Source organism: Alosa pseudoharengus, unplaced genomic scaffold (genome assembly GCF_046254945.1).
Source record: "Alosa pseudoharengus isolate Yale_2024_CS ecotype anadromous, Long Island Sound unplaced genomic scaffold, YU_APseudo_1.1 YU_APseudo_1.1_scf_4, whole genome shotgun sequence".
NCBI lineage: Eukaryota > Metazoa > Chordata > Actinopteri > Clupeiformes > Clupeidae > Alosa > Alosa pseudoharengus.
The window spans coordinates 34301774-34313687 of record NW_027468774.1 but is presented as its reverse complement, the minus strand read 5'-3'; the positions used below and the strand labels follow the sequence as shown (position 1 = coordinate 34313687).

Here is an 11914-nt window from a genome sequence, read left to right as displayed (position 1 = left end):
CATTAAACCCTCCTCCTATCAGTGGGTTGATGGAGACCAGCTCACACTTGTAAAAGCCAGTTCATGTCTTGGTGTATTTGTAATTTATTTTTTTGCTCTCAAAAATGTCTCATTTTTTAAATATCCAGCAGCATTGTGATGACCACAATGACTCTCAGCCTCTCTTGGCCTGTGAGCAGTGTGTTTTTTTATTTTTATCCTGCTTAAGGCTGCCTTTCATGGCTCTCATTAGGACTCTCCCTGACATGGAAGGCTGGTACATGTGGCTGTGGGCAGTTCTGAGTGCACACTGACTCTAATGAAGTCCCCCCGCCCCACCCCCCCCCCCACCCCCCCGTCTTCCCCTCTCTTCCATCTCTGGTTACCGACCAGCCCAGCTTTCCACCCCCAGCTCTGAGGGCAGGGAAGGGCCAGGAGAATGCGGAGTGGCCCTGGATCCACAGCCAACCTTCCCATTATGCGCCGGGGCCAAGACCCTTTCAACAAGGCCCCGTTTGTAACCCGGCTTTCGGGCTATTCTGCCTGCCTCCAGCTCTTGGCCCTGGCTGCGGGCTGGCTTTTTTTGAGCGGCTTTTGATGGCAAACAGACCCTCTCCAGTTTCCCGATGGCAATTCGATCAGCTCTTAGAGAGCATGGAGGAGAAAGGACCCCAGTTCTTGTTACCACAAGCTGAAATGTTGTCATTAATGCAGGAGAAAAGAATACTTAAATCCTGTTTTAACTCGTCTAAAAAAAGTCAAAGTTGCATTGGGGAAGTGGCTTTCCTTGGCATTGAGGGATTCTGCAGTGAGGGGGGGATTTGGTTGTGGGGCTCCACAACTTAACTGCCATCATCTGAATCAGTAATTTGGGCTAATGTGCGTAATGTGTTCCGTAAACGAATCGCGGAAACATCGCTTTAAAACATGTGTAGTTTAAAACATGTGTAGTGTAACGATGGAATGTGCCGGCGGCAAAATCCATTGTCATAAGAACGCACTTGAATTAAAGAGAAGCTTGTGTATAGATAGATTTCCCTCTTGGGGTTTGGTGCCTTGTTTCCTTGTGTTGTGTTTATCACGTGGTTTAAGATGTACCTTCAGTCCCAAGCAAAAAATTTGTTGAGTTTGCTTCCAGTGCATTTTCTAAAAATACGACTTCATAAAAAAGGACCCTGAAGATTGCTCGCGAGGGCTTCTCCTCAGCCCCCAAAATCTAATGATTTATCTGATGGCAATTCTTACGTAATCCCCTGCATATTATGGCCTATAAAGGGAATAAGAAATGCGTGCATAGCACATTCTGTTCCACTGAATCATGCATTGCCTGTAGGAGTTACCATTGACCATGTGTGTTGTATACAGTGTAGTGGGTAGCAAGATGGCGGTGTGTGTGAACTGATGCGTTCAGTATCACTGTGTTTGTCAAGTTTCATATGCGCCATTATTTCAAAGAAGCCCTTTGAAGCCAGTTCATTGTGACAGAGCAGTGGGGAGCAGTGGAGCCTGCTCTGATGGTGCTGATGATGTGTGTGTGTGTGTGTGTGTGTGTGTGTGTGTGTGTGTGTGTGTGTGTGTGTACACATACACACACCACACACACCTTTTTTCTTTCTTTCTTTCTTTCTTTCTTTCTTTCTTTTTCTACCTCTCAAACACACTTGCTTTTTCTTTTACCCACTCACTCACAGACACTAACACACACACGCCTATATACACACATACACACTCACTTATATACAAACTGTCTCTGTATCTAACATGCATATTAACACACAAACAAACAAACACACCCTTACACATCTACATTTACTCACACCCATATGCATGTAGATATTTACACAAACAATCACAGAAATGTGTGGTGTTTGTTTTTTCCAGATGGAAAATGAGAAGCAGCATTGGAAGCCTGTGCTGGTGGTGCTAACAGAGAAGGACCTGCTGCTGTATGACTGTATGCCACGGATGAAGGACGCCTGGCTCAGCCCTGTTCATACTTATCCACTGCTGGCCACACGGTATGTTATTCAACACACACACACACACACACACACACACACACACACACACACACACACACACACACACACGTACGCCTATCTAATACAAACAGGGACATAAATACATAAATTGCACAGTCCCACAGTTTGCTCATACCATGCCATGCATAGGATGTAGATGGGAGATCCAGGATGTAACTCCTGTGTACAGAGATAAACTGATAAATGTTGCTGATTGGATCATAAACGGCCACAGCAAGGAAAAGGAATGACTGATAATGACTGACTCTTCTCTTTTATTGTGTTACATGCTCCAACTGTAAAGCACTTTGAGCTGCATTCTGTGTATGAAAGGTGCTATACAAATAAAGCTTATTATTATTATTATTATTATTATTATTATTATTATTATTATTATTATTATTATTATGTAAGATGCCTTAGTGACTGTGGTTTTGGGCTATCAGTGGCTACTGGCTAGTATTCTGTTGTGGTCCGCGTTGAGCCCTAATGGGAGCTGTCTTCCTCCAGGCTGGTGCACTCAGGTCCAGACAAGGGCTCCCCTGAGCAGGGCCTGGAGCTGTCGTTTGCCACGCGCACGGGCACCCGACTGGGCATCGAGACCCACCTCTTCCGCTCCGAAACCTGCAAGGACCTGTCTGTGTGGACACGGCACATAGTCAACGGTTGCCACAGCGCTGCCGAGATGATCAAAGAGGTCTCTACCAGTGAGTATACACATTAGTCCCGCCCACAACATTTGAGGTCGGGAAGTTCGGTCTGGCTCCATTGTGGAGGAAGTATGCTCGCCCTAGATTGGGCGGACCAATCAAATCGGGCTTTACGATGATGGACAGGTGAGCAACAGCGCCTGGTCTATCACATCATCTGAGCACGCTTAGATTAGGCTTATGTTTGAAACAAAAATGCTGTGGCTAGAAGGATACATGGCTTTTAAGACCCCATATGGAAAATGCATATTATTTAATGAGGTTTTATCATTAAAACTTTGGCCAAAATTGAGATGTGGGAAAACTCGTGGTTTAACTTTCATCAAGGGAAAACAGCGCTGTTGCATTGCGACATGTTCCCTCGTTCGTTTGAAATCTCTGATTGACCACCTGTTTAAGGGATTTGCGACAGAAATGTTTGTAGCATATCAGTGTTCAACAGAATTATTTTAAAAACGGAGGGGATATAGGCTATCAGTTTTTTCCTAATAGCCTACCCTACTACGTATCTCTTAGATTTCGCTAATGAGTGTTGTAGGCTAGGAGTTATTGATGCCACTAACTTTTACAAAAAAACAGAAAACAATTTTTGGAGAAGAAGGATAATTCGTGTGTTTTCTTCCTACACCTCACGGTAAGCTATTTCGTTGCTCTGATTGGTTAGGTCTATCCAATTGAGTGCAGAGGCATTCCCCCCTGTATCGGTTGAAACACGCCCCATAATTACGTCCCAATGGATCAGTATCAGACTCATATTCTGACTAGAATTGAGTATGACTACGTCAGGCTAATACACATATATACACACGCACAAATTCTCACACGCATATGCATGCTTACATTCGTACATACTATACATACAAGCATACAGTGCACACATACAATACTTTACATGTATACATTACGTACGTATTAATGTTTGTTCATGGTCAAACTCTGGCCCTAACACACACAAATCCATGTGCATAGATGCATTGAAATACTCTCTAGTGAACTGTGTACTGCACGTGTGTTATTCTAGAGAGACCACTGGACATCTCCTTTTAAACTAGACTTTTTTTCTCTGTAGAGACATTTTATTGCATGTCCAGAGAGCCACACATGTGTCCACAGGGCTGGATTTTAGCAAATATTTGTGAAGCATGTTCAGTTTCTTTGCTGACATTTTGGACATTTTACTGGCTCGGAAAAAAATGTCTTTAAAGGCAAACAATTACCCTCCATCAAAAGTGCCTTTGTTTTCTCTGAAAGGGAAACTCTCTCAAAAGTTTCCATTTGTGACTGAGGAAAATTCATGTCCTTTAATTTGAAGATTTGGATATGGTTTTACTGAGATGAATACAGTTGCAAACAAATTCAAATGTGTTTGCATGAGAGAAAAATGGTTTTCAGTTTTCTAGTGGTAGGATTTTTCTTCTCTAAGTGGTTGACATTGGTAAAAAGACAAGCTTTCTCACACCCACACCAAATGTCTCCGCCCACACCAAAACCCAAGAACCCACACACAGTTTTGTGCACTTTGGTGCATCTTACAAAAATGTATGATACACACAAACAAACACACACACACACACACATGCACAAACACAGAGAAAACGAAACCTTCAGACAACCTCAGTAAATCAATTTTGAATTGTTATGCTGACAGTAACTGTCCATTTCCATCTTTGTGTGTGTGTGTGTGTGTGTGTGTGTGTGTGGACTAAGTCAGATAAATATTTCCAGTTGTTTACTGGCTCCTAGCTGGGCCAGATGATGGTACTTTGGTCCACCAGTCTGCCTCTTGCTCTTTCTGGCAGATGTCCATCTGTCCAGAAGGCCAATGGCAGCAGCTGTAGTGGACATCAGGCTGTAGCACCAACATTTCTTCTCACTTGCCCACATGGAGCACAGAGAACCATGATTCATAGCTGTTTTCAAGCTACCCTGTGTGGTCTCTTGGCATTATGCACAGAGGCGCGTGTGCAAATGCATCATGGGAGAACCCCCCCCCCCTTCACCAAAGCAGCCTGTCAGGCACACTGCACTGATAAGCAAACGCCCTGTAATTGCAAAGTGTTTTTGAAGTGATCAGAATCACTCGCATTACTCTGGCTTATCACTTCCTGTGGGGCGCCCTCAGCCTGAATCACAGTTTAGATTTAAGAGCAGAAAGAGGAAGCAGACATGATTGTCGATGTGCAGTCTTTTGAAGATGTGGAGTGAGGGTGAGGCAGAGGTCACTGAGGGAAGACGCCATGTGTGAATCAGAATGACCAGCTTCCACGGTAAGCTTAGTAGTTGAGCTGGCATGTTATCCATCAGTATGACTCATGAGTCTGTGTAAAAGTGTCTTGAGGTTTCAGCAAGGCGCTCAGTACGCGTCAAGAGATTTAAAAAGGCAAGGGACCACATGGTGATAATTATGGGCTGCTGTGTGTAGCATTGACTGAGAGTTCAATGCATTTTTATCACTCCACAAATCATGGCTTTGTTGAATTACCATCACTGCGTAGGATTAGATTCTGGATTGATGTGTTTGTGATGTGAAGCCATCCTCCAGCACTTTGAGATAGCTGTTTTATTAATGGGAGTACAATGTGTTCCTTTCTACAAAAGCCCAAGGTAAAAGCTGGGGCCAGCACCATATTTGGGGCTCTGTGGAAAAGGGTACATTTGGCACTGGCTTTATAATTCCATTACCTGTGTTTTGATTTCCTGTGTGAGCTACTGCTATCAGTTAGAACTTGAGCGCTCTTGTCTTGCGCTTCCAAAAAAGGACTTTTCAAAACAGGAATGACTACCTTGGTCACTACATTTCCAAAATCAGTAGGCATTTCTAATGAATAGTGGATTGTGTGCAATGGGTACAACACAAATTTATTCAAATGTTATTAGATTTTCTGTCAGGAGAACTTTGATCAAACTACATGCACCAGTTGTGAAAGCATTTCTTTGCCATTCTTTAGGTCGTTTCAAGCAACACGATGGAAGATTCGACATCAATGCCCCTTGGCTCAAATATTTAACGCCAATTAGCGCTAATACTGTTCCCAGTTATAAGTCAAAAAACGGGTCATGATCCTACCCGATCAACAACATTGCACAGTGCAATATCAAGCGTTCCGGGCACACACTGGCAGAGTCAGAGGTCAGAGGCCTCTTTATTATTAGTCAGTGTAGCATCAGAATGATAAGGTGTTATTTTAAGGTAAAATAGCTGCATTGTGTTTTAACATGCATACCACGTAGACACCATGTATCATTAAGTGGCTCAGCATTTGCCCTGGACTCAGTCAGAAGATAGACATATGGACCCCCTCCCAGTATCTCTCTAACAAAAGGACCTCTCTACTGTGTCTCCTTGGTGCACATACATGCTCTGCAGCAATAGGCTCGCTGGCCAGACATGTACATGTAATGTGGAAATGAGAGGGGTGCTAACACACAGGCATGCCATAAATGTCTACTGGTGTAAATATCCTGGCGTCGGCTCGGCTGTAAGGAGAGTCAGGGGTCCCCAGGACCCAACGTGATTAGGCCCCTGCCTTTGCAGGCTTCTGTGTCTGAATGGAGGCTCTTTGTGTGTGTGGTCTCAGTGTGTCTGTGTGTGTGTGTGTGTGTGTGTGTGTGTGTGTGTGTGTGTGTGTGTGTGTGTGTGTGTGTGTGTGTGTGTGTGTGTGTGTGTGTGTGTGTGTGTGTGTGTGTGTGTGTGTGTGTGTGTGTGTGTGTGTGTGTGTGTGTGTGTGTGTGTGTGTGTGTGTGTGTGTGTGTGTGTGTGTGTGTGAGAAAGTGACTGGAACACCCTGTGTTCAGCGCACTGAGGTGCTGAGTATGGTGCTCATGAACATGAACGCTTTGAGGCTGCAGATGAAGAGACAACATGGGGCACAGGCCTGTTCGACTAGTGGCCCGCGGGCCAGATGAAACCCTGTTTCAGTCTCTCTGCTGCCCGCAAGCTGCCTTCAAATCTGGCTGCCATGTGTATGATATGATAAAAACTAAGGTATTGTGGAGCTCCGCATGGATACAAATAAACTCATGCAGGGCTGCCGACTCGCGCAACTGATACACATCTCACTCCCTCACTTTCCTTGAATTGCTTTCCCCAGTGTGTTTGTGACTTTTAAGTAAGTACAGTATATAAGTATATATACTCTTTTCATCCCGTGAGGGAAATTTGGTTTCTGCATTTATCCCAATCCGTGAATTAGTGAAACACACACAGCACAGAGTGAACACACAGTGAGGTGAAGCACACACTAACCTGGAGCAGTGAGCTAATCTGGAGCAGTGAGCTGCCTGCTACAGCGGCGCTCAGGGAGCAGTGAGGGGTTAGGTGCCTTGCTCAAGGGCACTTCAGCCGTGGATGTGGGCATGGGAGAGCAGTGCTCAACTACTTCCCCCGCCCACATCTACTGGGTCGGGGATCGGCAAGCCCGAAGCCCTAACCAGTAGACCACGGCTGGGACAGAAGCCTAAAAGATCTGTGCCTTAACACAGACAAAAGGTGGATTTAGAACATGCTGCCAGCTATGCTACGGTGTTAGAGGTCAATCCGCATCTTCCTTAAAACTAGCCATAGTGTTTTATTTATCAACTTATCAACCAAACGACTAGATTAATTAACTAATGCACCACCACATTGCGTAACCTGCTGCAATGTATTGATCCTAATGATCTTCAATCACTTATATACATATCAGTGACATACTGACAGAGTGTTGAATGTTTTTCAGTACACGCTCGGCCTCCATTAATTAATCTCACTCCAAACTGATCTGAAGAGTTGGAAGCCCTGACACATGTTTATCGACTAGCCACAATAGGAGTCATTTTAGCCACAAAGGCTGTGTGTTGCCCACAAAGCCCCAGAGATTTTCCTACCTGGCCTGCCAAGACCCTCAGGCAGCATGCAAGCTACTGGTTAGTTGGTTACTTTACTGTATATGGAATCATGAAGAAGAATGTCTAGCTTTTTTATTTGATCATACATTATGGATTTCTGAGCAAGAACTGTTCTGATGTTTGAATTCTAGCCTTGAAAGCCCTGTCTTTGGTGCTGTAGTTTTTGAAGCAACATTAAACCACATCAAGTTAACTGGTGTTTGTTTGAAAAGTTTTCTTCACAAAAGAATTTCCTTTTCAAGAGTACATGTCTTTATGCGTGCATGTAACTGTAGATACCAAGGGAGATCTACAAAAAGCAGACTTGAGCAGTGCAGCGCAGCTCAGCGGTAACCCAGAGCTTTACTTCAGTAATGCTCCGCTGTTGTGAGAGAGCGGAGTATGAGCGCCACAGTCCACCACCGTGGCCATCGCCGTCCAGAACGGCCTATCAGTAGGTCAGAGAGCAATTGGCGGAGCGTTTCTGGAGCCAAACGGTAGCCACGGCAGAAGTGGCTCTTTGGCACACACACAATGGCACGGCTACAACCTGCTCTCAACACGGAGATCATGTTTGACGAGCGACACGGAGCTCGGTAATTGATAGCATGGGAATTGGGATGCTGGACTCGCCGAATTAAACAGGGCCTCTGTCCAGGTAGTAGGGCTGTAGCCAATCAGTGACTGGCCGATGATAAACGTCTTTTGAATGGATGTTATTTGAGGGGATTTGTTTTCAAAAAAATCACTTGTTGTAGGAGTTTTAGAGGTCATTACATTGCACAGACAATTGTAGTACTTAACCCTAGGTTGTCATCTGATAACATCTCACGAGTTAATACATCTGAAGCAGTCTTTCAGACAGTTGAAGACACTGTGACTTTTGAACTGGCTGATGTAATCTATACCTGCAATGTTTAGAATACAGGTAATCGGACAGGTCTGGACAGGTCTGTTGTAATGTCTACTGACTTTTTGACTCTCACTTTTATAATACATTTTAAATGAGTTATCTGACCCAAAACCAGTATTGTGAGTCAAATCATATTCCATGTGCTTTAGGTATTTTTTTATTTGAAAAACAAAACCAAGTCTTGAGGGTTTATTTTTTAGTGGAGTGCATCATTTCAAGAGCACTCAGTGTCTCATTACACCAAATGTGTGCCTCTGCGTTTGCTCTGTTTGTTTCCGCTCCTAATGTGCGTTGGTCCTCTCCTCACGCAGGCTGCCTGTATCAGGGGCTGGACTGCAGGCTGATTATCCACTATGAGAGGGGCTTCTCTGTGGTGGCCGAGGCAGAGGACGGCTCCGTCCCAAAGCCACTCCTCAGCTACCCCTTCGAACGACTCCGAATGTCCTCCGATGATGGCATCAGAAAGCTCCTGTTGGACTTCGGGGGGGAGGAGGGCGAAGTGGTGAGTGGCTACACGTGCTGTAATGCTGGAATCACACGGTTTTGTACCAATTTGTCACTCTCCTGAAATGCAGCCAGTCATTCAAGACATGTTCCAATAAGGAATACTAATACTGCTTACAACAATAATAACATTAATAACGTTAACACAACATTATTATGTATAATAACAGTATCATTTCAGTATGTACATTTCTCAAACAAAGACTAAAACAGGTACTCCACTGGTTGCTTCGTTTATAGCTGTTCTCTGAGGATAGTGGGGGAGGACTGAGGCTCAGTGTCCTCTTTTGCCATCATATTTCATCCCCTACACTCGAGAGAGAGCTTTGCTTGGAAAAAAAAGAAATCGCTCCAACAGGCGGTTTATGTTATTTATGTTTGTTAAAAATAGGTCAAGTTCAAGTTTCCTCTTTGGATTTAACCTTCCTCTGTCGTTTGTGTTTCCCATTTATTTTCCAAAGCAACTGGACCTGCACTCCTGCCCCAAGCCCATAGTCTTCATACTGCACTCCTTTCTGTCGGCGAAGATCGCCCGGCTAGGCCTGCTGGCCTGAGCTGCTGGACAGCAGCAGTGCTTGCTGCACAGACTCATTCATTCCAAAGGGCACACAGGACCAGACAGGACCGAAGCACTGACTCAAACTGAGCGATCACACAGACGAGACACTGTCCACTGACACAGGACTCCTGAGGGTCCGGAGATGAACCCGCGCTGATATACTCTTGAGGATCATGTCACCTCTGACTGACTGACTGACTAGCAAACATTTTTTGATTCAAAGCTTTGTGATGATGACTGCAATGAAACACAATGACATGACAAATTATTGTTATTATTATTATTATTATTATTATTATTATTCAAATGATACACTGTTATTAGAGGAAAACACTAAATTGTCATGTCTGAACTAAAAATATGCTGGAAGTAATTTAGACTCCATTTCAAGCTCAATCCTCTGGCGAATGTCAGTGTTTTGGCTCTTGATATTAACAATATTTTAATTGTAGGGAAGGATTTGACACCTGTCAGTAAACAAAGAAGAAATCTTGTCCTTCAGTACATCTTTGGCAGTTAAGGAGAATTGAAGTACATTGTTTCAATGACTGCTGTTGCACATAAATGACGTGTTTTAACAATGGGCTGTTTTAATGTGTGTCTCACTTCTGTCCTGGAAGGGAAGTTTAATATTTCAGAACTTCATCTAATTCCCCCTTGTTTATCCGCCTGATACACATTCCTGCCTCGCCAGTACACAGAGACTTCTTTGCATTATTCCAGTAGAGTTCTTGGATGGCATACACACACACACACACACACACACACACACACACACACACACACACACACCGGTGCACAATATCCACAGTGCTGTACCCCGGCGTGAATGGTTCACATGTTTAGTCTCATGGATATGCATGCCAGCTCAAGCGCATCGAGTCATTGTTTATGGCTTACGGTTCAGTGCTCTCGGTTGTATTTCAGCATAGGTGACGCACACAAAAGGGGAATTGATGGACTCTGAATGTCGACTCCTACATGAAAAAACTCCGAAGCTGGAGGGGTGCCAGGGCGAGCTGTAATTAGAGTGTGGACGGTTCCCAGGGGGACCCTCCGTGACGTTATGTATTTGTGGGCAGACGAGAGGCCCTCCAGAGGACCCACTGGTCACACTGCCCTCCCAGTGCTGATGGATGGAAAAGAAGGACGAGCAAGTTGCTAACCCTCCCCTAGATTTCCACCAGGCTATAAATCCTCCCCCTCCTCCTATCCAAGTGCTTGCACACACAAAATAACTGGCAAGCAGGGGATGCTCACCCACTATTTAAACATCTCCTGAGTAATTAACAGTCTGACCGTGTCGACATTTTAGCTGCGATCAGACATTTGTACACAGAGCATGCATTATTGTGACAAAACTAGTAGGGGATGCCTTTTTGTGTAAAGGTGGAATAACCGATTTGAGTTCCCCGACACAACTTGATTCACTAAATACATTCCTGGAAAACAATTAAGAATGCAGTGTTGTGTATGCGGACTTGCAGTCTAAAGATGTGGATTTGAAAGAATGATTCTGACCAGCCTCCTACAACTGAGCACCAGGCATAGGACCACAGGCATTATATATAGCAAGATTGCTGTATGCCAAATAGGATTTGAAACATGCATTGAGAACCTGAAATGAAATCTACAGCTGCAGGTAGGTTTATTTATACACTACCAGTCAAAAATTTGGAGACACTTAGAAATTTCCATTACACTCCATTATAGACATAATACCAGATGAGATCATTTGCATTGTTTTTTAATCAGGGCAGCAAAAATGAATAATATTTTAAAAGGCTAACTGAGAAAACATTGGAGAACCCTTAAGCACATAATGTAATCTGAAAACTGCTGCCCTGAGTGGACACAAGGCCATTTATTGTTATTAAACTTAACTCTGGGTTGAGAAGAATGTAAATATCTAATAAAGAAATGAAATATTCTGGTGCTGAAGAGTTGGTGTGCTCCCTGTAGGAATCCAACAGCAATGGGTAATATTTTGAGTTCCAGCAAAACTTCAAAACCAAATGTACACTTGGTAAATAAGATTGCAGATACACTGACTACCTGAAAATATCCAGCATATGCTACAGTAATTCTTCTCAAGTTTGGGTGTGTGCAAAGCAGCTTGAAGCTCCAGAAGAATGTGCAATCCTCAGAGGAGCAGGCTGAAGTGTGTGGACAAGCAGTCAGTTCTGGTCATTCACGTCCAGTGATATACAGTACACACATCCAGCGTGTTTTATGGAACCCCTGGTGACTACTGGTCTGTTCCCAGGGAGAGGGAGCGGGGGGGAGAGGGGGGACGACAAAGCCCCAGTGTGGGCAGGAATGTGCCAGCCTGGCGCTGGCCTGCTGTGGACGCAGAGGATCA

General features: G+C 44.2%; 1 protein-coding gene across 1 annotated transcript in view; it reads left to right on the top strand.

Annotated features, from left to right (window-relative positions):
* sntb1 (syntrophin, basic 1) overlaps positions 1 to 10135 on the top strand; it is a 20126-nt gene extending 9991 nt beyond the window's left edge. The window contains exons 4-7 of the mRNA XM_076265985.1: positions 1861 to 1997; positions 2511 to 2707; positions 8801 to 8991; positions 9455 to 10135. Of these exons, the coding sequence (XP_076122100.1) occupies positions 1861 to 1997; positions 2511 to 2707; positions 8801 to 8991; positions 9455 to 9547 (618 nt within the window). The 3' untranslated portion in view covers positions 9548 to 10135. The remainder of the gene's footprint in view (positions 1 to 1860; positions 1998 to 2510; positions 2708 to 8800; positions 8992 to 9454) is intronic.
* Positions 10136 to 11914: the final 1779 nt, after the last annotated feature.